Source organism: Tyto alba, unplaced genomic scaffold (genome assembly GCF_018691265.1).
Source record: "Tyto alba isolate M040663 unplaced genomic scaffold, T.alba_DEE_v4.0 Super-Scaffold_9, whole genome shotgun sequence".
Taxonomy (NCBI): Eukaryota; Metazoa; Chordata; class Aves; order Strigiformes; family Tytonidae; genus Tyto; species Tyto alba.
Window position 1 is genome coordinate 12,776,740 of NW_024881330.1, and position 25,648 is coordinate 12,802,387.

General features: G+C 39.5%; 1 protein-coding gene across 14 annotated transcripts in view; it reads left to right on the forward strand.

Annotated features, from left to right (window-relative positions):
- Positions 1-25,648, forward strand: part of MTSS1 (MTSS I-BAR domain containing 1) — a 129,695-nt gene that overhangs the window by 14,663 nt on the left and 89,384 nt on the right. For all 14 annotated transcript variants that reach the window (XM_033005749.2, XM_033005742.2, XM_033005739.2 and 11 more), the window contains exons 2-3: positions 1,305-1,366; positions 4,048-4,121. In XM_033005749.2, the coding sequence (XP_032861640.1) occupies positions 1,305-1,366; positions 4,048-4,121 (136 nt within the window). The remainder of the gene's footprint in view (positions 1-1,304; positions 1,367-4,047; positions 4,122-25,648) is intronic.

The window sequence follows — 25,648 nt, forward strand, 5'->3', positions numbered from 1 at the left end:
GGCTGTAAGCTTTTGTGGAAGGGGATGTCTTCACCCCAAACAAGACGTGGCCTCTCATGGCGGTGTGGGCAGTGGATTTTATTTTACTTAAAGAAAAAGGCAGACCAGTTTATTGGGATGGATCCAGTGTGCTCCAAGCAATTGCACTTGCTTGCAACCTCTTACAGTCAGAACTGGGATAATGTTAGCCTTGAGGATTTGTCTTATCTGGGTTTTATTATGTCGTTGCTCTGGTAACAGCAAGTCTTACACCTTTATTAAAGAAAGCAGGGATATTTTATTTTACTCCCTAGACTTCAATCAAAGGGAAATTTTGAGGTTTCTTTCTACCACAGTTTTTGTTGTTAACAGAAAAGTTGCAATTGCTCTGCAGAGATCAAGTTAACTTTTTTTGGTCTGAATAAGATGATTTTTTTTTAAACATAAAAATCAGCACTTTTTTTTTAAACTTTGGAAAATAAAGATCAGAACTTGCAAGAACACTCGGTGTCCATCTTCTAAATGAACATCTGGGCTTTTAATACAGTTTTAAAAAATGGGGAAAAAGCTTATAAGAAGCTTGAAGTCAAGAAGATTTAAATCTTCTTAAAAACTTAGCATGGCATTGAGTGTATGCAGCTTTATCAGCTCCAATTCAGAAATCGGCTCGAAAGCCCTTTGGGACTGTTTTGGAAGCAGGTCTTGCAGCTGTAGTGCAGCTGTTGGGAAAGTTTGTTGTCTTATGGCCACTGTACCTTTTCTGTGCCTGATTGCTGACTTACCTTGAGACAGTGTTTGAAGTGGTCTCTTGGTCAAGTCGGACATTTATTGTAAAGGCTTTTAAAATAATTTTATTTATTTTTTAAAAAAAAAAGATGAGAACCTGATAATGACACAGAATCCATTTGTAGAGAATAACTGGAATCCTGTCTTTGTTTTTGGGAGCTTCTCTGTACATATTGTTGCAATATCCTAGGACCCCACTTCTAATAGGTTTGATTTTGCTGTATCCATTTTAAGGTGTTTGTTTTCTCTGCTTCGGTTGAAATATCTCTTCTCGCTCAGTGTTTCTATTTGGAAAATCTGTAAAATCTCCTCAGGACCTACTGTTTCATCTGGATTCAGAACCAGTTGATGTCCCATCTGCTTGGGATTGGTGTCTAAGGATGTCAGAGAACTTGCTCAGAAAATATATTTTGGTGTTAATGGATTAGGATTTAGTAAAGTCTTTGTTATTGCTTTACTCCTAGTCTCATTTGATCTGGAGTATCAAAACCAGAATGGTCAAATTAAGTATTCATTATTGTGTTTTGTTTTTCTTGCAGGGAAGTTACCCGGTGTGGGAAGATTTTATAAATAAAGCTGGGAAACTGCAGTCTCAGCTCCGGTAAGTTTTATGTTACAGAGTCAAGATCCCTTACAATTCCTTGTATGTGCGGACGTTAAGATTAAATTAAGCTTCTTCCAGGATAATTTGCTAAGCATGTCTAGTAAAATTGTGCATATTTCATAGTCAATACCCATGCATGCAATTTTTCACATGCTACTACTGCTGTTTTAATGTGTTTAGGAAAATACCTAAACTACCATTAGCTGTACATAATAAACATAAAATGAGCTAAATTTCATGGCTTTTGATGAAAAATTGGAAAGACAGTTTATTGTTGTTTTGTGAACACACATTTGGAGTCAGCCCTATCTTGTCCTTTTTATTGGTGTAGAGTACAGCAGGTTTATATTAGAAGAGGGCACAGGAATTCCTGTGCTCAATCATTTATCGGTGATTATTAAAACTTGTTTTATTGGGTTATACTTTGCAAATGGCATTCTGGATTACTTTATAAATGGCATATGTGTCACACAGACCAATTCTGCTATCTCTAGAATTCGTTCACTTGTAAAATCTGTTTCTGCTAATAGGAATCCAAGCTCCATTTCTTCACAACTCTCCCTGAGCTATAATCTGGTGTGCTTTCCAGAGCATCCATGTGGTTTATTTTTTTTTTCGCAACAGTGGTAGCGAATGGTTATTGGCAGTTGTATTTTGTGGTTCTGCATTGCATTATGAGCCTTTCATGAAGAAGCTAGAGATTAGGCTCATTTACCCTAAACAGCTGGAATATGCTGTTCGGCCATGCCATGCCTAAAACACCACACTTGCAAGCCGCATTGAGTTAGTGTGGAAGAAGCAGAGGAAGTAGAGAAAGAGGAAGAATTGAAAACTTTCCTAGCCCTTTGTACTCTTTAAACACAGGCCTTCTGGGAAGGTATGAGGGATAGTTTTATTTATTTCCCAGTCCTGTGGTGTTGCATTCAATCAATGTAGTGCTTTTCTAGCTACAGGAAGGTGCAAGCAAGCAGCTTGAAAGCCTGTGTGTGAGTATTTGCTGTTCATTTCTAGCAAATGTGAGCCTTTTTGCCTCTGGTTCATTTCTGTGTATGCTCTGATAAAGGACAGCAGATGTCATCTGAGCTGGAGCCAGGTCTTCCTGGATCTTGTTACTGGACAAATGGAACTTTGTTATTAGCAATAGAATTAATAATTAACAACGTGGTACATGAATAACAGTATGACCCACAAGTCTGGAAGATGAAGAACACAAACACTGTTAAGGAAAATCCCAGAAAATGTTATCTGGTTCCAGGGCTCAATATTGCTAGCTAACTGTCAGGGTTTTTTTTTTTTTTGCCCTCACTTTAATCTCCTGGGCATGTGGAGAGACCTTGCACATTTGGTTGATCCTCTCGAGCTTGTTTTGTGCTGTCAGTAGGCCATTTACTATGCTGCCAGTTAGGTCCTCTGTCTTGAGCATATTTGGAGTGAGAGACTTGTATAAAGCCTGATCTAATTAATCAATCTTGTGGTCTGTCTGGCCAAAGATCAGCTTTCCTGCAGGTGTCTCAGGGTTTTTTGAGGGTAGCAGGGAGCTCTTGAAGCAAAGTGAAGTTGATGGTCCTCCTTCAGGATTTTGCTTGGGGAGGCTGACTGCTACCATCAGGAGAGGAAATCGGAGTTATTGGTAGAAAAGATGTGCAGAAACAGAACCACAAGGTAACTGTGGAGAGGGCACAGTTGTGCTTTACCCGTAGAGCCCTGGCCTACTTTCACTTAAATTGGGTCAACCAGACTATAAACCATCAGAAATCTGGTACTGACCTGAGGTATTTGGGGCTCTAGGGCCTGCTTATGTAGAACAAACGTATTTGGAAAATTGTAACTCACGTTTGCTGTCCACTTGAACAGATGTATAGTCTGTATGTGCTTTCCAAACCTGGAGGGAGTTGGGGCTAGCAGGGCTGACACTCTGGATTTTGGAGTTTCCAGGATTGCTGGTATACCCCTCAGGAAGGAACCTGCTTGGAGGAGCACTGGATCAGAAAGGGGTTTTTTGTTTTACTTATTTTGGGGGTGGGTAGTGGTGGTGCGGGTTTGTTGGTTTGTTGTTTGTTTTTTTTTTTTTTTTTTTTTCCTTGAAGTATTTTTTTTTGTTGTGTTTTTTTTTTTCCTTTTCAATTTGCCCAAGAACTCCAGACCAGTCTAATTTCCAATAGGTTGCTATCTTCTGTTTCAAGGGGTGCTTGTGCTCCTCAGATGAGAAATTCAGGAAAGTGTCTGGCCAGTATCCTAGATAAAAGGAAGGTCCTGCATTCCTATTCTTAAAATATACATGTTCCCTGGAAACAGCAGTGGCTGTAATTTGTGCACTAATGGGTGTAATATAATGTGTGTTAGATTTGTTTTTCATGTTTGACTGCTTAATATTAGTTCATCAGAGGAAATCAGCTAGAAGGGGGATGACTGTGGTCTTTTGAAATAACACCTGTCCTGTGCAATTCACAGCACAGAATTAGTGTGGCTGCCTGCAAGTCCATAGTGCTTAACACAAAGCGAGGAAGGGATTAAGAAATGATGGAGGGAAAAGGCTAAATTCAGATATAAAAGAGGATATTTTTTGTGGCCTCTGCAAGTTCACAGTGGTATTCTTTATAAGCCTAAATGTTTTTGGCAATAATTAAATAGGCAGCAATGAGACACTGCTAATGTTTTGTTATCTGTATGCATTTCAGGACTACAGTAGTAGCAGCTGCTGCCTTTTTGGATGCCTTTCAGAAAGTGGCTGACATGGCTACTAATACACGTGGTAAGCAGATGTGTCAATATTGAGTTTTAACAGAATGCTGTGTGGTTTATACCATTTATCATAATAAAAAAAAAGTCTAACTTGTTACATTGACAAGCAGATCTGTGAGACATCTGTTAGATGGACTTGTACTTTGAAAAAGTGGCATGTGAAAAAGGAAGTAATCTTGTCTTTACTAAAAAAAAATGCTGGAAACCTGTAATTTAAATGTGTCATCAATCATGTGAACACTTCTTAATTACCATTTGAATTATATGTTGATGAATAATATTTTAGAAAGTAAGATTTACTGAAATCTGTATTCACTGATGCTTCTGTACCTTAAGTAAATGTAAAAGGCTTCATATTCAGCTGGTATAAGTAAGCGTAGGGTTGCTGAAGATAAAGCTGATACCAGCTGATGCTTTGGCCTTTGGAGCCTGCAGATAATGATAATAGTAGCCTGTACTTGCATTTTTTAGGAAAGTCTTTGCTTGTCCTTCTTCTTAAAGTCTGACATTACTGGTCAAAATTAATTTTCCTGGGCTGTTGGGCTTCTCTGAGTGGCAGTCTAAGCTCATTGATGAGTATGGAGGCCAAAACAGTGCAGCTGTCAAACTTTCCAGGCTGCTGAGTTGGAAGGAAACAAAAGGCTGCTTCCCTCAGGTGTTGGATGCCCAGTGACCAAGGCATTGCATTCAGGTGTTCCTGCAGTGGTGGGGCATTCCCCACGGTCGCAGTGTCCCTGGGCTGTGCTGCTGAAGAGCACATCCCGAGTGCGTCTGTCACTGCTGAGTGAGTGGCTTTTGGTCACCTCTAACCTTAAAGGTTTTGTAACTTTTTTTTTAAAGTCCTGATGTGCCCTTGGCATTTGACTTGGAGTGTAAGAAAGTAATGAGCTAATGTGAAGAGTGTGCATTTCTGTTAGCAGTGTGCAAGCTCAGCCAGACTTCCGTTTCCCTCCATTTCTGTCTAACAGAAGTAGTGGTAGCTGCTGGAGCAAGTATCAAGCCATAGAATGACAAGAGGGAACAGTATTATTTTCCTTTTTAAAGCTAATATTTACATTCTGATAAGGAGTTCCTCATTATATGCATACCTTCTGTAAATTATGGGTAATCTACTCACATAAAATAATAAACGCTCTGGAAAGTGGAATAAACTAAGGATGAGACACAAGGCAAAACTAACTTGGATTTCTAACATCTTTCCTTTGAGCATGTTCTCTTATTTCTTCTCCCTCCCCCAAAGGGAAAACAAAGTAAACTCAACCAAATCCTTGCGACTTGTCTCTGGCTGTGCTGGCAGGCTTACAGAACCTGCATTCAGATACCAGAATGACTGAAACTCTCCTACTCTCAAACAAAAATGACTTGTGAGGGTTTTTGAAGGGTATTTTGCACTTTCTGCTGTGTTATTTGGACCATGTCCAACAAACGTCGTGTCTTGTCTCTTATCTCTTCGAATGCATCCTTTACAAAAGGAGCTCTGTAAATCCAGGCCTGCCAAATTTGTATAGCTCCTCTGTTCTGTCTTTCTGTCTTCTCTGACTGAAAGGATAGAAGGGAATTTTGTTTTTATTTTTAGAAAGTGATGTTCTGGGCAAAGAATCAAAATCCCAAGCTAGTTGGTGGTTCTGCTCTGCCTCCCAACCCAACTTCTACTCGTCCCCATTCGAGTATTTATATATAAGTTGTCTATTGCCTTGGAGCATCTCTGAGGTTACACATTGGTCCTTTAACAAATACAAATCCTTCTAGCTTGCTGTGTACAGGGACAAAAGCCTGGCTCCACTGAAGATGATGGCAAAACTCCCTATGACTTACTAGGGCATAATTTCATAAAAATGCATTTTGCTGTTAGTATAAACAACTGTATTCAGGAAAACAAAAAACAAAAAAAACTTAATAGTTTCTTTTCTGATGTGGGGATTTTAATGAGCTCCTAGTTTTCCCTTTGAGGAGTTATGTAACTTGAAACAATTTTTTGTTAAATTTTGCCTGTTACTTACCCAGTTTATGAAATCATGTATTCGGTTGTCTAGTCAAACACCTGGTTATGCTTCACACTGCTTAGAGACTTAGTTAACAGATTAACCAAAGTCAGCAAAGGTCGTGTTCAACTTTTGGGAATATACAAGACTTGTGTAGCACTTTCCGTGACAAAGGCAGGGAGCATTGGTGTATTTTAAATCATAAGGCTGGTTTATCACGAGCGAGATGCTTCTTCTGGGAACTGTATATGAAAATGCTGAAGCAGATGCCTGTTCCAAAGGGACAGTGTTAGTTCCTTGTAGGATTACTGAAGTGTCGTGAATCTGGGTGCTGCATTTTATTTGTAATTGCTTATAGTTTTACAGAGAGTGGTCTGTTATTTTAAGACCCACTGGATTTAGCTGATGAAAGTGTTTTATCTGTCAGCAGAAGCATTCTCTGGCTACTCTTTAATCTGTTTGCATCAGCATTAGCTTTGAAAGAAGAAGTAGTGTTTACATGGATGTACATGTCCACACACATGCCAGTAGAGATGATTACCTTTGCAAACAACAAGTGTTCAAGTAAGAGAGCTTATTTCCACCAACTCCAGCCCTTGTTTCAGCTGATATCTTTCTCTAACTCATTTACCATTACTTCTGTTCGCAAACATTGGCTTTTTTCCCTTTTGGTGCATCCTTCTTTCTGTGTCAATTACTTCCTTCTGATTCTGCAACAGTAATGGTGTTTATCTTCACATTGCCATTTGGAGCTCAAATAGAGGGCATAATTGGAGCTCTGCCTATGGTAGAACCTGTGGTTGGATAAGTTGGATGAAGTGTACTTTGCGGTATTTTCTTCACATTGTAGCTTCTTAAGTAGGAGAAGACCTGAATGTGAAGTAACCGGAGTTTTGTGGTGACTCAATACACAGATGAATTTCCTGACCAGGTCATTTCAGCTTTTTCTTCCATCTTTGCTGTCTCTCTGTTTAGATGCATGTCAACCCAAAGTTTAGTCTTTTCCTCTGAGTTCAGTTCAGTTCCCTCAGTTCAATGCTTTTTGATTTCGGCCTGACAAGAAAAAACTTGGGGAAAGTAGATCTGATGCATCTATAGCTAAAAGGTTTTATTTCTGTGGGTTTGGTCATCTGAAAAACATAATTTGGATGGGGGACTCTGTCAAATTGCATTGCTAATTCTCTAATAATGTTAGCTATATAGCAGTGTGTGCTGGTTTTTGCTGGCACCCGAGATACTGAAAACCAAAATTCCTTCAGATCTTTTGACTTTTGAACTCTGACAAGATATATGCATCTATCTAGCAGTCTGTATTATTCAGGCTACATCTGTTTGACATACAGCCTGGCAGAATTTGATAGTCTGCAGTGGAATCTGATATTATTTCTCACTATGACTGTTAAAGACAATACTCACAAAATACTAATTTAAATAGATACTTCAGAATACCATAAACTCCAGTGAAGTTTCCTTTTGGGGAGGTGTGTTCTTGTGAGTTTTAGTTCAGGTTTTTCTCACATGGCTCAAGTTTTTCAATATCTGAAATTTTGAATGTTTTTATCTGCATCAATTCTAGCTGAAGCATGAAAGAGTTTTAAGTCTGATTTCACTTAATAGCTGTTTACCTGATATTCTCTGCATTAAAAGTTTATTCCTTTATGAAAGCAAGAACTGTACATCCCAAATATAAACATATATCACATAGAAACATACTGTAAGGTGGGTTTGAACAGTATGTAAAAGGATGTGTGTAAATTGCTTTGCTTTTTTTGTCGTATTTGGTGTATGTGAGTATTCTGCCTCTGCTACATTTGAATGTCCTTTGTAGGTAAGTGCTAGAATTCAGGAACTTGAAAAAGCAGGTGAGAAGAGTAACTATCCCTCTTGTGTTATGAGGGAGATTAATGTGAAGACATGCCCACTACTGTATCTACATAATACATCATCAGTGGCTTCTGTGGAAAAAAACCTGCCCCAGTCTTGCCTACCTGCATCTTCACAGGTGTAAATTAAAATTTATGGAAAGATGAACTAAAAGCTTTGATTTATCTTGAAGTTTAAAATTGATCTTCAAAGTGAGATTGTTAATGAGGCAGCTGATACCCAGTCTTGTGGGTTATTTGTTTTTCATTCATATTGAAGGGTTTTCCATATACATAGGTGTGTTTAATATTGGCAGAATAGTTATACCACTGGCTTCAGTGTATCGCAGTGCCTTCCCTGGCCAGTTGGATTCCATCGATTGTAATGCTCTTTGAAGTTGCTTTGTTTCAGTTTGGCAAGTGCTACTAGAGGTGTGTTTTCCCTGCCTTTGGTAATTTTGACATCTGTCATGCTAATTGGTGCTATTTGTTTTCCATCTCTTTCACTTTACAGACGTCTGGGAGGACTTTAACGCAATTCTGAGCTACTGACAAGAGTTGCAGGAAACTCCAGCTGAGGGTGCCTGGTGGGCAGAGTGGGTCATAGATCGGGGATTGGGAGAGCTGTGGATGGTCAGCCAGTTACAAAGGGACACTGAGCAGACCTGGAAGCAAAACTCAGCCTGAGCATGCATGGCATGCAGCAGGGTCAGGGAACAACAACCAGCATAGCCATTTTGATATTACCCTTTTTGAAACAGGATATGTCAGCCTGGAAGAAGTGCAGCATTAAAGTGTCTGTAATTTTTTCAGGCCCTATTAAACTTTATCAGCACGCAGAAACATAAATATGGTTTAACACTTTTACTTACAAAATGAAATCTGATTAATAACTCTGAGTGTCTGCTTTGGGTAGCTCTTGTACCGCAGTATTCAGTGACTGCTCTTCATGTTTAATACAGCTTCCTAAAACAGTACCTTTGCTGCAGATCTGTGTTCCTAGGCAGACTGTGTGTCCATGTTGCTCCAGGTATTATGTGAGTGTACCTTCAGGTAGTCCTTACTCTGGGTGTTTTGTTGTCATCTTAACCAGGATATAAATGTTATGTATGGAAGTGGTTTTCCAAGGTGACAAGCTGCACGAAGTGTTACAGTGCTGGAATTAGCATCTGTTATCTCCCAAGTAAGTGTGCTTACTTGGCCTTCTGAACCAGTATCTCGCTCACTGTGAATAAGGCACAGTATGACCCCAGGGGTAAATCCTCAGTGCCACAGCAAAATGTTATGGACAGTACTGAAAGGTGGCTTTTTATTTATTTACATGGAGGTGGGGGGAAAGGGAGGCTGGGGAGGGGAAAGACACCACGATCTATAGTAGTAGAACCTAAAATCTGTATATTTTGGAAATAAATTCCTATACTCCTGGCTGTGGACTGGGGAGCTGTGATGGTGATCTGTGTATAGTTTCAGAGTTAAAACAAAGCTGGGCACAGAGGAAAGGGGTTGTCATTGTCCAATTCTTTTGTCTACCCAATTCCTCTTTAAATTCAGATGCTTCTTTGTTTGAGCTTCCTGTCAGTTAAGATAAGACTTCATAATAAGCACTTATTCCTTCCATGGAGTCTTTGAAGTAAAGTAATAAAGTCCAGCCTTTTTCTTTATGGATTTTCAAATATAATCAGGGAGAAAATTATTTAAATGAACTATTCAGTCTTCTATTATACTTTGATGAAGATGATGTAAAACACAGGACCTATTCAGAATTGTTGGCAGATAATTTTGAAGCTGGATGCATATTACACATCTGTTGCGTTTTGAGAAGTGGGACTCAAAAATGCTGCTTACAAGCACTAAAACTACAAAACACATATATAACAGGCAGTTCTATGTTACTTTCTGTTTCCATATTCCTGTCTTTCTCTAGACAAGTAGCAAATGTCAGCCCATGCCTTTCAAATGTGGCACCCTGAGAACTCTGCTGCTGATGTGAGTCTGGTTGGCTGAAGCAGTCAAAATGGGATGAACATTTTATATGCTCAAGAAAAGTGGTTTGGTCATTAATGTATAGATTTTATATTTAGGGGATTAAAAGGGCTGCTCTGCAGGCAAAACATTACCATTGCCATTTCTTTGGGTGAATACATGCATTACAGTATAAAGAAGTTTTATTTATTTATTTTGGCCTTTTTTCCTTTAGGACAAGACAAAAATCTAGCCCAGGGTTGTTGGCAACATTTGCACTGCTTTGATATTCCTACCTAAGAAATTTTAAGGGTAAAAGATAAAAATAATTGCTATAATAACATACATAGTCAGCTACACCTTGGTACAGTGCACAGTGTGATGCATAAGCAGGGTTTATATTTGCCCTACAACTCAGAATTTTTTTGAGCTTAAGGTGCTTTGCTAAGAGATTGAAGTGTTGTTAGGAAAGGGATAGAGCTGCCCGGTGATTGTATGCTAACAGAAACAGAAAATTTAAATGCAAGATTTAACTTCTGTAAATAAGAAAAATAAAAGGATGAGGGGGCAAGAAGCAAATAAGCTTATTTAATACTTTATCCAAGAAGTGGGCAGGTGTGTCAAGGTAGGAGTGGCTGGCCCTTTTTTTCATCACTGTAAATCTACTCGCTATCATCTGAATTGGAAATCTTTGGGAGTATGGGGAGGGGGAACAGTACAGAGTTAATTTTTCATATACTCAATCTTAGTTCTTCCTCTGCCCTTCCTTATGCAGCTGTGTTGCTTTTAATAGGCTAGAATATCAGGTCCTGGGTTTTCTGCAGGCTTGGGATGGATGGATTGATTGTTGTTCGCCACTGCACATTGAGTTTGTATCTCTGTGGACATCTTCACGCGGAGCACCTATACTTCAGTAACTAAATACTGGTTTTGTAGCTCCAAAGAGTTTTCTCAGTCTTAGCAATAGAACTAAACTTTATGTCTTAAACATAAAAAAAAAAAAAAAAAAAAGTTCGGGAAATAATGAGGATAAATCACAAATGGCGCTGAATTTCCTTCAGATAATTTATTAGGTTAGAAGCAAAGATGCAAGAGCATCCTTTGGATAATGGGATGTGGATTTGAAAATTGAGGCTGAGGTTTTGGTTGGCGGTTGGTTTCCCAGTGTAGCACATGTTCCTGTGGTGGGAGATCCCCTTTCAGGCGAAGTCAGTCGGCCTTTTGATGTGATAAATTGCTAGTTGGCACATAGCAACAATTCTATAGTAACCACAACAAGAGAGTAGTTGCAGCTTTTTTTTAATCTGTCACCAGTTGGATAGCAAAGGTAGCTGAAGATCTGTTTTCATTGCATTTTAGTTAGTATCTTATTTATTTGCCATGAGACAGAAAGGGAGATAGTGTGTGGTGTGGGAAGAGAATTAAAAAAATCATTTCAGACTAAGCTAGGTTTCTGTAAAGTAGGGTAGTGCTTCTTGCCTTGTGGACCTTGCCCGTAATGTACTGTGGAGACAGCAGAGCAGTTGCTGTGCTTCTGCTGCCTTATCCCTTGTGCCTTACAGCTGTCTTGAAATGCAAGTTCAGTGGTTGTCCTCTTGGTCACCTCAGAGGCAGCTTCCAAGATGAGACAATGTGTTGGTGAAGGATCAGGTTGGTGCTGTCAACTGGCTTTGTGAAAACTCACCAGACTTCTAGAGAGGTGAGCATAGACCTGACCAGAGTCCAGGCAGTGACCTCAGCCTCATTGCACCCCAGTCCATAGGAACCACTTGCAGAATTTCTTTGTATCAGCAAGGCAATTTCTGCGAAGGCTGTGGCATAAAAATGCGTGCTTTGACTTGAGATGTCTCCTCCAGGTCCCCAAGTTGATTCATACACTGCCTGGATGGAAATTATGTTTGTTTCTAATGTTGTAATTTCACTTTTTGTATACCTCTTACAAGCTCCAGTGGACTAATGTGGAGTGTCCAGAACAATGTAGTTCTGTCTAATCATTAACAGAAGTCATTAACAGAAGCACCAGTGACATTTGCATTGTCTAACAGGTTTTTTTTGCTCTCCATAATGTGGTCTGCCTCCCAGAAGGACGTTTCTCCACACGCTTTTGGAGGTGTCTGGACAGTAGATCGTATGTTTGCTCCATGTGTGTCCATGCAAACTAGTGTTCCTACTGCCAGGTGGTTTATTCAGTGCTACGATTAATCTCATGTTTGCATACCTGCTGCTTCCAGGGAAGCAGTGCATGCTCATGATAATAATGAGGTCTTGCTTAAAAATAGATCAGCTTCCTTCATTTTCTTGTCCTGTTAACTTGATGATTTGTTGGGTGTTGCCAGCACAAATGTTTGTCCCTGTTGCTGTGCAAGCTGTTCACCCTTTCCCTCCTCCCCTACATTTTAGTTTTCTCCAGTGAAGCAGTTCCCTGCTCTTTTTTTCCCTGGGTGAGGTAGCAAAACATGCACTTCTGAGGCTTATGGGCTCATTTAGAGAGGTGGGGAAGAGGCCCTGCTGGTTCTTGAACTTCACTAGAAAATTAGCATCTGCCTAGGACAAGTAGTACATTGTGCTGTGTGTCTTCCTCTTCCACTCCCACGCCTGATGAAGTTCAACCTGTAAAACTACTTCTGAAAAGTTAAAATAATATAATTACCTCTCTGTTTCACTTCAGGGCTCAGAGCTGTCTTCTTGTCTTTGTGCTTTCTACAGTGGTTTTTCTTACAAATTAATCTGTGACCTGCCCTCCATTCGGGTTGCTTTTTTGGACAGGGTGGAGAAAGAAAGGAAGATGGGCTGTTTCCAAATGAGCTCTGGGTTGTGACCTGACCGTACTTCCTATACAATGTTTAGACTATATGTACTTATATTTATATATGCTTAAATCTTTCTACTGCTTTGCAGTTTTTGATTTTATTGTTGTTTTCACCTGGGCTTCTTGCATGTAAAAATGAGAATGTTTTCTCATCTAATTAAGTCATTGAAAAATGCTGCAACCTTTACAGCAGCCATCCCAACACAGGCTTTGTGGAAACCACTTCAAAACTAACAGCAGTGGCAATTGTGTGTGTGGGAGGGGAGGAGAGCATGTTCATCTGCAGCGTGGTGGTGTCACGGGGTAGAAGCAGTCTGGGTTTGTACAATCAACCCCTGCAATTGTTGTGAAATTCTCCTCTCCTGCAGCATTTATTACTATGTAAAATTGAAATCTGCATGATTTCCTGCTGTGAGCGCCTGTGCTGAGGGACTGGTTTCTATAGTAACTAATATCAAGGAGCTGGCTGGGACTTCACATCTGAGATGTATTTGAGTGTATTTTGTGGTTTGGTGCAATCCTGTATGACTTGGATTGATGACAAACATGAAGTCAGAGGCTGTGGCTGCCATTGCTACAGTAGTAGTGCTGTGCACCTCAGCATGTACATTGAGGTCTAAAAACAGGCATTTTACAAAATGGAGTTGGAGGTGAGGTGGGAGAGTGTTGTTTTTTCCTTTTCTCTTTTATTTTTTTTTCCTGAGGGAGAGTTGTTGAATGGAAATTCTGAAGAATATACCAATGAGTGTTTTTTCTGCAGTCACTAGCCCACACTGGAGTGAAACACAAGCCTAAGAACGGGGTCTGTTTTCTCCCAAGAATAACAGCCATTGCTATTCTGTTTTGAGGCAGAGCTGGTGTTTTTTCTGTTGAGCATGATAAATAGCACTGTTAATGTGTTTTCATTTGTAGGACCAGCTTCTGCCCTCACTTAGGTCCAGGCACACCTACTAAATGTGTTTTGCAAGGTTAAGCAGGGAAGAGGATGAAGAAGGTTGAAGCTTGGCTTGTTCATTGTGGACTTTCAGAGTGCCAGACAATATGGAAAGTTTACAAGTAATTCAGAAAGTAAGTCATAGTGGGGTCAGATGCATGAAAAGGCAACATAATCTTCCATTTAAGGTCACTTTCAAAGTAAAACTTCGATAATGTGGAGGTGGGGAAGAAATGCAGAACAGTGGGCTCTGTCCAGAGAAATCCTCTAAATACAAAAATTGGATCTAGGCAGGCAGCAATGCTTGGGTCTCTCTTTTTCCCCACAGTAGTTCCCCAGAATTTTGCTGAGGCCAAGCTTGAACTGTATTATGGCATTGCTGAAATAGTCTGAAGTGTGAAGATGTCTTTGTGTATGACTGAAGGTCAGTTTTCATGGTTGTCTTAGAAAAGGAGGTGTGTATGAGCATGTGTTCCCCCCACTTCTCTCTCAAGCCCTCCCCCAAAAAGCAAGCATCTTTGAGGAGAGGGTGAACTTGTATGTCTTACGCACCTGCAGGCATGCATGTGTGTGTGCACAGCTGGTTAAGCGAGGAGTGCCATTTGCTCAGCCAGCTCAAGGGGAGCCCTGACTTGGCCACCCCAAGAGCAGCCTCTTACGTGTTTGGTATTTGGGGATGGCAGAGGGGGCTAAAGGAGGAGAGTGTAGAGAGGAAGAAATGGATGGAGGACAAAGAGGAGCTGCATGTGTTGTGCTGGGAGTATTTAGGGGACATCAGGTACATATTAATGAATTAATTAGGCTTTTTATTTAAAATAAAAAAATACCTGTTCAGACAGGTCATCTTTTGTTTTTACTGTTTACATATGCAAGTCCATAGTAAAAAGTAGTAGTGATGGGGAAAAAAAAATACTGGATTAAGCCAGGTGCATCAAGAGAGTAATGATGCATTTGAATAATCTGAAATAATTTGACACAGTTTGACAAGTAGGACTGGAAACTATCATACAAGAATATAATGACCAATGTTGCTGAGGAATCATCTTCATCTGTGTACTTGTGTAGAAGTAAAAAAAAAAAATCTCCCTTTCTAGCAAACAGGTACTAAGAGGAGTGCTGAAATGAGGTGTTAGAATAAGAATTTGTTATATATACACAATATAGTGATTCAAGTTGTGAACACTGAGTTGTTATAAGTAAATCTGAAGTATGCTTACTAAATACTTAAAGTACATATTGTGATGGATTATCCCTGTTTTTAATGCTTGTTCATTTTCTGCTAGTTTGCAAAATCACTGGAGTCCAATAGAGCACACTTCCTTTTGATGCTGTTGTGAATGTGTATTCATTTTAAATCTAGGTTATCTTGCATGGAGAATAGCAGCTCAGTGTGAGCATTAGTCACTTTGGTTCAAAGGTAAAGAGTTCATGTGTTGCTCTTCTGTAGCTACTGTAGAGGCAGAAGCCTTGCTTCTGAATATAGTCAAGGGAATGTTTGAGCTATTAAGCTGAAATTTAGCTTGCTGCTGGTGAAGTGAGTGCTGTCACTGAGTATGTACCGTGATGCAAAGCTCTCTCCAGACTGTGCGCTTCAAATGCACCATGCACATTCAGGATGGATAATTGATTTGGACTAACAGATTTTAATCTTCCATTGTAAGCTTGAGATTGGCCTTAGTAGGAATTACAAACTCCATGCTTCTCAAGCTGCATTTTAACAAGCATTTTAGCTATTGGCTCAAAGTGGCTGCCTGTTTTCAGAGACTCTTTGTTTTTCACAATATATTTTCTTTGTTGGCAACCGTACTAATTTAACATGGCTTCCAAAATTAGGAGTGGGGGAAAAAGCCTGGTGTGTGTTCCCAACTAGGGTGGAAATGCTGAATTTCTGGTGTACATCTCTAGAGATAGTGAAGAAGGTGGTTGAGGGGTTACTGTAGGGTGAATTTATGCACAGTGTAATTGAGTATTTTAAAACAAATATACTTGTTAGAATAAATCTTTCTTGTTAAGGCTTTGTATTAATGGGTTCTCTCACAAGAAGAAAAGCTAATGCCTTCAAGAGTGCATACATCTTCCCATCTGCCCATCATGAGTATTACCAAGGGATTTTGGAACCAGAGTGTCAAGAAGTCTGTCCTGTGCTCTGTGAAGAGGTTGGTTAATGAAGGCATGGTCAGGTTAAAAAGTACAACTATTCAGTATCATTTCCAAAGCTCCCTGTCTGTAATGTACTGTTTTGACTGTTGACTAATGTGTTGCAAATGGTCAGAATTTTGGCCTCTCTAGATCTCAGTTTTTGAGGTCATCTTGAATATTTTTTTGCATTAATCTTTAACTTCTGTTTACTTCAAGTTAGTCCCAGTTTGGTTCAGAGTTATTTTCATGTATAATGCTTGTCAAGAAAAAGGAAGATGGACTTAAAATTTGTGTCCTTTAGGTCTACCCAGAAGCTGAAGGGGAGTTTTCTTCTCGTGCTTTCTTTGAGAAAAGGTGTCTTAGGTGAAGCACATGCAGCATGCAAAAAGCTTCTTGTGACCAATGGGAGTAAACATTAAACATTAATGATGCAGCTTTATGTTGCATGGAAACAAACTGGGACAAGTCAGTTCATTTTACCTTTGATTCACTGCTTCCAACAGTTACAAAGAGAAAATGTTGAAGGGACACAAGGCAAATAGAGTCTCTTCCTTTAGCTCTTTCTTGTAATGACATATTTTTCTTCAAACAATGGTTTCAGTATGTAGATGCACAGAATTTATAATTTCAAAGTGTAACTTGGATTTTTTTTTTGTTGTTTTTAAAGCAAGCAACACGATAACAGCAATTTACAGAATTGCAATGATTTGTAGTTAAAGGAAGATTTAGTTCTAGTTAAAGGGAGAAGAAAATAAAGACTTCCAGGAACTTCCAAGAATAGTCCTGGATTGTAGAGGGTTTGAACATCCCCTGGGATGGAAGTGTGAAGTGGTAGTTTGACCACAAGGCTTAGATGTCAAACATTGCCAGACACATCTGTTTTGTATGACCTATTTATAGCAATGAGAATTTCTGCTGGTCTTTAGATCTACAAAGTTCGTGCAAGTTACTTAATTACTTGTTTTGGAGATTCAGTGTGAAATGATATGTAACTCCAGCAAAGTGACTGCATTAAAGATGAAAGGTCTGGAGTTTCTGCCACCTGATTTCTTCAGTAATGTTATTTAGGATCCTAGATATGCTGCTTTGCATGCCCAGAACTCCCCCAAAACACTACTGGATTTTACACTCTTCTCCCCTCCAGCCCCACCCCTCCCTTTTTTTTTAAGTAACAAGTCTAGAGTAACTTGTTTTCTGGTGTTTCATGGGTCTGTCTATATTTCCCTGTCTGGTTCAGTTAGTTCTGCTTTGCAGAGGGCAGAGCTTGTTTTTATTGGGAAGAGGCTTACTGTGGTTTTTTGTTTTCAACTTCTGTGGCTTTCCATGCTTTTTCCTTTCTTTCTGTGGCACTACATGTTTCCCGAAACATTTTCAGCATATTTGCTTTAAATTGGATGACTCAGAAGTATATAATTTGAAGAATAGCCTGGTTTGGCAAGAGGACCGGTAATAACAAGAGATAACAAGATGCAGTATTCTTGCTTGCCTGAATGGGGTTAGGCCTAGCTACAGTATTGTTATTCTTTCTTGATCCCTAAAAACCTCAGGTGTTCCTCTTATAACATACGGACCTTTCTCAGTGGTTGTATAGAAAGGATTAAGGCAGACAAACTCGTTTCTGCCATGTAAAGAAGGTGTCAGACTAGACAATCCTGAAAGCCTTGTTTTTAAAGCTCCACTTCCCTGTCCATATTAGCTCAGGTTTTAATTACACGATATTAAGATTTCCTAAATGCAGTATATTTGGACAAAGACCTTTCCATGCAACAATGAATGCTTCGCTTGTAATAATTTACCTTCTCTTTTGTTTTCTGTTAACTTGTTTTAGATTTCAATTCCGTAGGTAAAGCTGCAATTCTTTTTATGATATGTAAAAAAGGTCTACAGGGAGTTTGCTTTGTGGGAAGAGTTGTCAAAGCTGACTAGTTTAAGCTATGATGAAAACCATTTTAATATTTTTATAAGGCTATTTTTAGACTCAGTTATGCTGGGGGAAGTGTAGGAGTAGAGTTGCTTTGGCAGAAACGTGAGGGAACAGCATCCCTAGGTTGGATGGATACATTCTCAATATAACTTACCAGTTAATTAAATCTTTTATGGGAAGGTTTCTGTGGGAACACTGCACAGCGATGGCTTCAAACGATTTAAGTGTCAGCAAGCCACCTTAGTATGGACAACTGGACAGGTAAATCTTGGAAAAAAAAGTAGTTTCTAAGCTTAAACCCCAAACCTCCTGAGTTGTCCTTATTAATAGCCATCTAGTACATAATTCAGATTTTTTTTTTTGTAAGTATTAGGGTGAAGCATGATTATAGGGTAAGTTATTCCCTCCAGTTACCTGTCCAAGAGGCAAAGATGGCAAATTCTGACCAGTTGATGAGAGAACTGTGCTTTGAGAAGTAGGGGTGAGTGAATGAATGATGTGGGACCAGTGACTGCCATTTTAGGGTTTCCATATGGAAAGCATCAGGCCAGGAAGTGCCTCAGGCTCCTTGTCTCCCTGCATCTTAGCCAACTGAATGCTTCTGTGTCCTTCAGACAGAGAGCAGCCAGGCTGGCTTTACCCCTCTTCCTTGCTCATCTGCTTCACCTTGGTTTTGTCTGAAATATATATGGCTGCAGCCATGTGCTGCTGACCACATAAGTAAAACTTGGCTTTGATTTGAGTTTCTTCTTGCAGTGGCTGGTCTCAGGCTGTGGGAGAAACTGTACCAGGGTTTCAAAGCATCAAAGTGATTCACAGCTCATTTTCTTTTTAAGGACCAGAAGGACCATTAGATCATCTAACCTGATTATCTCTGGAGGACTGGTCAGGGCCTAGTCTACCACAAGCCTTGTGCTGGACACAGACATGACTACAGCCCTTCAGCAGAGAGAGGTGTGGGAAGGGTCAGTGTCAGCGGTCTTGCAGATGTGCTAGAAAACGCTCTGCCTTCGTCTTTCTTTTATAAAAATATATGTAAGACTTTCTTAACCCAACTAGTACCCACAATAAATCTTGCTTGGATTGCCTTCTTTGACTTGAGTCCTGAAGGAAATACAGGTACTGTGTTTGGTGGTGTCCCTTATCTGTGGATTTTGCATAAAATTTACAGACAGGAGGGATTGTCTTGCCACCTCTCAGAGTGGGCACAAAAACGTACTGCGTTCTGTAACATGTGAATCTCATGGTGCTCATGGAAACAGCTGTGCCAAGCCATGGCCTGGAATGAAATGTCATGGCCAGGACTAAGTAACATGTTGTGTAGAGAGCTGGTAACTCCCATTTTGTGGTTAGCTGCAAGAGTCTAAATAAAACTGCAGTGAAGAGATCTGCTTTTGTCCTTGCAGGGCTCATGATGTGCTGTTTAGCACAGATCCTGTGGATCTTGCTGATATTGATGACCATTAAGTTCTCTTCAGAATTTTCAATTTTGCATGCTTTCTTTTTTACCTCCCTCTGATAGACAAGATTTAAAACTAATCCACCTCTCCCCACCTCCCTGTCAAATGAACTTGACCAAACTGCCTGAAGGTTACCTCTTCCTATGGTACAAGCAGAGCTGCATTGGTGGGAGTGAAGCTGAATGTGGAGGCTTGCAACTTGATTTCCTACACATTTACTTCGTTAATGGAATAGATGGTGGTAGTGGGTCATTTAACACTTGTGTATTTTGCAGATTTTGTCTGTATGGGCATGAGAGGAGACAAAAAGCACAGCTGCAGCAGGGGTCGTGGAAGTTGCAGGTGTGAGGTTGTCTGGAGGATGCCAAACTGCCATCTGTGTTGGTGCTTTGTGACTTTTTTTTTCTTTTAATTTTTTTTTTTTTTTTTTTTGCAGTCCACTTGCCTAGAAATGAGAGCAAGAATATAAAATAGCAGTAGGTAACTGAACATAGCTTCCCTCTTGTTTCTGCTGCCTCTCTGTTTAGACAGAAGTCTGTGGAAGTGTAAGAGTTGAAATTGCATCAGGCTTAAGGGATGAATGTAGGTGGTGCCCTGCCAGTGTATTCCATCTTCTCAGGTACTCTTTCCTGTATTGCTTTAAGCATGTTTGTCCTCTGCTGTGTAGAAGATGTGGAGAAACAGAAGAAAAGTTGCAGGTGTTATTTTCATAAAGTTGTATGAAGAGAAGAAAAGCAACAGCATATTGCTTTGCTGATTTACGTGGTTAGTACCCATTTTTGTGCCTGTGTTCTGACATTTTAAAGCTAAGTAGGGTAAGTAAACTTAAGCATTTAAAAAGAAAAAAAAAAAGGGGGAGTGATGGTTGCCATAATTAAGTCTATGATATCCTGTATACATTTTAAATTCCTAGTTCTCATATGCTGTTAAAATTTTCTGTCTGGTATGCAGCATGTCTGCTTGTTTACAGAATGCCTTGGAGCTGCATGGTATCCCTCCTACTGTATGCAGAGTGGTTTATAACATTTAGGCATGCATTGCTCTGACCAGAGAGATGTACTTGGAGCCATGCTTTGGATTGCACAAATAATAGTTTCCAGGAATGGTCATGAGGATCAGCAGAAGGAGCTTTGAAGAGTGCATGGAGGCAGCATGATCTTTGACTGAAGGGAAGCCCTTTGCTGGTGGCTGGGGTAATTCAGGCTGCTCCAAAATGCAGAGCCTGCACAACTGTTCTCCCAAACAGCTTCTTGAAATAACAGAGAGGGGGAATCTAAGCATGCTGCCTTTCCTCTCTTTTCCTCCTTATTTGCACTACAAGAAGGAGCTAGGCACTGAGGGGACTAGTTTTCTTTTAAAGTTGGAGACATTTGCATAGGGCAAGTTACGTTCACTGCTGCCTGCTTTTGAGACACTTCCTTTTGGATGTAGAGGCTTCCAGCAGCTGCAAGACCAGAAATACAGCACGATGCATTATTGACTGTATTTGTCATCCTCATCTAGAGAGAAAATGTGCTGATTACGTTCAGCAATTTCTTTTTTTAATTGGAGAGAAATGAGAAGCTGCTTGCTATTCAGCTTGCAAAAAAAAAAAAAAAAAAAACCGAACAAAAAACCAAAAACCTGCTTTGTGTACGTGTAAATTGAAATTTCAACTATCTGGACAAAAGTGTTGGGCACTTAATGATATAAACAAGTTAATATCTCAGTATCTGTTCATGGAGTTGATTGACTAGCCTTTTCATAAGGGTGAAATTTACATATTTATTGGATGATCTAACAGTTTGGGCAGCTTTTTTTATTGAATTAAATTTAATTATATCAACTACTGCTAGATTATTTTTCTTTTTATAGAGGGTGAGAGGTTTGATGTTTAAGAATATTCAGAAGAATTAACAGATCATTTGGCAACAGATGTCCAGCAGCTTGTAACGTGCAGTTTTGATTTGTGCTTCGGACTGCTTCAATTGGATGTGTTCACTATATCTGTCGAAAACAGCCTTAGACCTGGCGGACTTGGTGGTGCTTCTATGCAGCTGCCAGACTGGCAGGGAATATTTTTATTATATGAAATCTGAAATAATATCTTTCTTGTGCTGAACATTTAGTAGTCTTGGATAGTTACTCATTTTAGAGCTTGTCTTTCAGTGGTAAGCATCCTATTTTTGGTGCTAAAGCAGTAATAACATCAATGGCTGGATCTCTGGTTTGTCTCCAGTTCCTGTGACCTGTATAGTTAGTCTGTACAACAGGCCGTGACCTTCATGCATCTTACATTGTACATTCACAAGGGATCATAAAAATGCAGGTGGTATGACCTGTCATCACCTGCAGTAAAGGAACTGGAAATGAGCTATTCTAAGGCTTTGTTGAAAGGATGTTCAGCTCCTGCAAATTTGCTGATGGAAATAGCTGATGTGGTGCCTTAATAGATCTGCTGGATTAATTACTGTGATAGGCAGGAAAAAATCGTGGACCAAGACAGTGTAAAATATGGAGGATCCCAGTGTAGCTGCTACTGAGCAGGACTGTTGTCTTTTTCTATGAGCAAGGTTTGCGGAGCCAAGTAGAAAGTATGGTCACCTTCAGAATATTCTTCTCCTGCAGAATTTGCTGCTTTAGGCACGCAGGACCTATTTGGCAATAAATAGTGGCCATCCTAGTGGTTAGAGGAGCTTTTCTTACCTGCTACTTGGTTGAAGATGTAATTGCACAGCTCTACAGAGGTTTATGTTTTAGGATTGAGGTTCAGGGCTTTACTTTAAATGAGATGCTCTGCAGGAAGAGTTAGTGCTAGATCTATGCATGTGCCATGCTTTGAGCTTTGTCAAGGCACTGATTTTGCCAGTTGCTAAATGCTCTGAAAACAAGATGAGGCTAAACTGTGCTTAGAGCTGGGTGGAGAGCAGGGAGTCTGAGTGATAAGGCAATTGCAGGTCAGTAAACTGGAGGTTAATAGTTAACAGTAATTTTAATGAATTTTCTGATTGTGAGACCTTTGAAACAGTGCCTGTGTGCTCAGCACTGTGTATGTGGCTAGGCTTGCCTTGAAACAAGAATATTGTCAGGAGAGATTCTGTTCAAAGTACCATCAGAATAACAGCTTGAGAACCCCAGCTCTTCTAATTCCTGAGATATTTACACCACAGAAATAATTGAAAATGTAGGGATTTAGTCCAGGAGCATGATTTCTTTTAGTTCATGAATCTTAATTTATTTTTTAAGTGACAATATTTTATTTTGGTTAAGGTAATGCAAAACACAGGTCTTGCAGTTTCTGAGTAGTTCTTACTGGTACAGGCACCTCTAGTAGCTCAGACATGTTTCATTCAAAAAATATAAGGGCCTGTTTATAAACCTACAGAGCAGGTTTATGGCATGGACACTGACTGAGGCTACTTGTTCATTGCAAGAGTGGATTGGATATTTCACTCTTAATTCCTGTGAATAGGGTTTTTCTTAGCTAACCTAATTTGAATGGAAGTGGGAGAGTGGGGGAGGAAAAAGAAATGGGAGTGTTCACAGTTGTGAAGGAAATTTTATTTTTTTAAAAAACCAAGCCCTAAATGTTATGTGCTGTAAATCATATGCTGTAATACACACAGCATTAAAGTATAAGGTAGTTTTTTGCAGCTGCTCAAATAAACATGGCTGTGACCCTCTGAGATGAATAAGTTGCATTCCTAAATCTAGTGCTTGTAATTAAGGAACCTCCCTTGCCTATTTGTACCCCTGACTGGAAAATGGGGAGTGCATTGAGAATGTGCCACTTATATGATGGCAGTTCTGTTTGTGACTACATGATGATGTGTGATATCTTGTAGAAGACTCAAGTGAATCAGGATGGCTTCTGAGGCAGCATCCTGGTGTTCAGGGACATCCCAGTGCAAATTCTTGATTTCATCACCCATTTTGATCTTTGTGCTTACATGTTTTATGTTTTCCAGTTGGTGGCAAATGTAACTTTCATGTGTGCAAGGGAGGTGGAAATGTAGTAGGTAAAAGAAAAATCATAGGAAGGGGAAATTTATTGGTTGCTTTATAAAGTATTTTTCCACAAACTTTACTGGCAGACAGTATTGCAAACTTACAGCAACATAAAAAGGAATTTTACTACACCCTCTTTGACACATTTGGAAGTTGTGTTATGGCACAGCAAGTCAATTTTCTGGACCTACTAGTATCTTTACTCTTGCAGAGGATGCTTGGGTTTTCTTGTTTAAATTTTTATCTCTTGACTCCTGAAGAGAGAATGCATTGTTTAAAAGTGACAGTACTTAATTTAAAACAAAATGATCCTCAACAAAATGGATATCTTGCAGCTAGCATACATGTCAGAAGAAAGGCTTGCTGCTAATTCAGACAGGATTTGTTTCTGCAGTTTAAATGAGCTGAGAATGTAGACAAAATAAGTGTTTTTCCAGTTAGATTTTTGTTGTTGTTGCCTTCAGAATCTCTTCAGACATGATGGTCAGACAAAATGTAAGTATTTATGTAAATAAATATTCTGCCCCAGTGATAATGCAGCAAAACCTCTCAGTTCCATGTTTGTACTGCTACAACTTTGGGTGCAAAAGTGATTTTTTTCTTTACTCATTCTACACATCTTTTTTGAACTCGATGAATTGATAGAGCACATCTGTGCTACTTGAGAACAAACAAGTATGAAGTCATAGTCCCCTAAATAGCTTGTAGGATGGAAATGCTGAAGATGGACTTCTTTTCATCTCCTGTGGGTCCTCTTGTATGGGACGCTGGAATCTTGGCTTTGATTCTTCATGCAGAGTCTTCACAATATCCACATCTGGACTATGAATGTAGCTGAGAACAAATCTGCTTTAGATCTTCATGGCTAATAATAACTTTAAAAACAAATGCTTCTAGCAGAAGAGTGTTTGTGTGGTCTCTAACAGACTTAAGACAAAAAAGGAGAATTATGTAGTATCCAAATAGTCTTGAACTGGTATCAGATGCCAGAGTTCAAGCAATTTTCTCTCAATTGACAAAGAATCTATTTTTTAACTTGCTAAATCTTCTCTGTCACAGTTAAAATTCCTATCTTATCTTTCTTTGATATCCTCGTATTCTCTTAGATAATCTGCATTATATTCAACACAGTCTCTAGAAAAGCAGCGGAGCTTATTGGTTCCATTGTTTCCTTTTTGTAATAACATATTAGATCCTTTTTACTAGCATATCTTTTTAATCATATTTTCTTGGTAGCAGGATATTATCTATTTAAATGGTGCTGCTCAGTTTTTCTGAATAACTGGTAAAAGATGAATCTGTGTTTAACTGCTAATTCATTTGAGTACACCTGCATCTTGTAAAAATACCAGTAATGCCCCAAGTAGTACTACTTCAGGCACAGAAGAATCTCATCATTCAAATATTTGAGTAAATATATCAAACACATAACGGGTGGGAGGAAGAGAAAATTGATGGTCAGACTTTTTTATTTTTAAATGTCATGAGGGTTGGGCTTAATTGTGAAATAGTGACTAAAAGTGAGAGGAGGAAAAGAGATTGGCAATGTTTCCTCATTCTTCTAAGAGGAAGCAGCATCGCACAGCTGACCTGGGAATGTGTGCCAAGAGATGACATGAGCGTCTCGGATTCAAGCAAACGTTGCAGAGGTCTTTGCAGTGACTGAGGGGGTAGGATGAGGCAGGGGCGAGGACTTCGGGACTGCCAGTGTTTGAACAGAATAGGAAATAAGATTCAAATGAGCCTTCTGAGGAAAAGTGGAAAAAGTCAAGGTGGCAGCAAATGCATTGCAGGTGTCAGCATTGACTTGCTTTGAGCATGAAGTTGCTCCAGGGTGCCCAAAAGAAGAAAAAAATTCTAGCTGGGTTGCAATGTTTTACAATATTACTTTTTTTTTTTAAATTGGAAGAGAGGAAACATGGGAATAGGCAATGACTTGAACCATCTGGGGTGTTTTATATCATACAGTCGGATCTGCACTGAAAACAGGCAAGTTCAACAGCAAATTCATAACTTCAAATTAATTGAAGTTCATGGGGCTTTAAAAGCAAGTCTGGCCCAGTTGGTTTGTATGTGTTTTTAAAAAATTAAGTGGGACTAAAGATTTAAAATTCAAGAATAAACCTGTCTTCCTGGATTAAGCACCAACTGTTGCCAATGGATGTGCTGTGTTGCACCTGAGATGTGGCCTTAAGTCACCTTTTGAGAGCATGCCTTGGTGCTGCAGCCTTGTTGGCTGGTGCCATCTCTAGAGATAAATGACAGTCCATAAAGAAGCATGGGTGCAGAATCTGACATGCTGTATCTTTTAGTCTTTGTGAAAGCAAAATGTAAATCTGTTACTGTATCATTAAGACTACACAAATTATTTTGACTTCTCATTCCCTGTGTCCACCCAACAGCAAATGTTCAAAACTATCAACATCTTAAACAGGGAAACAGAAAGGGAAATTGAGAAGTTTCATATAACCTCATGTA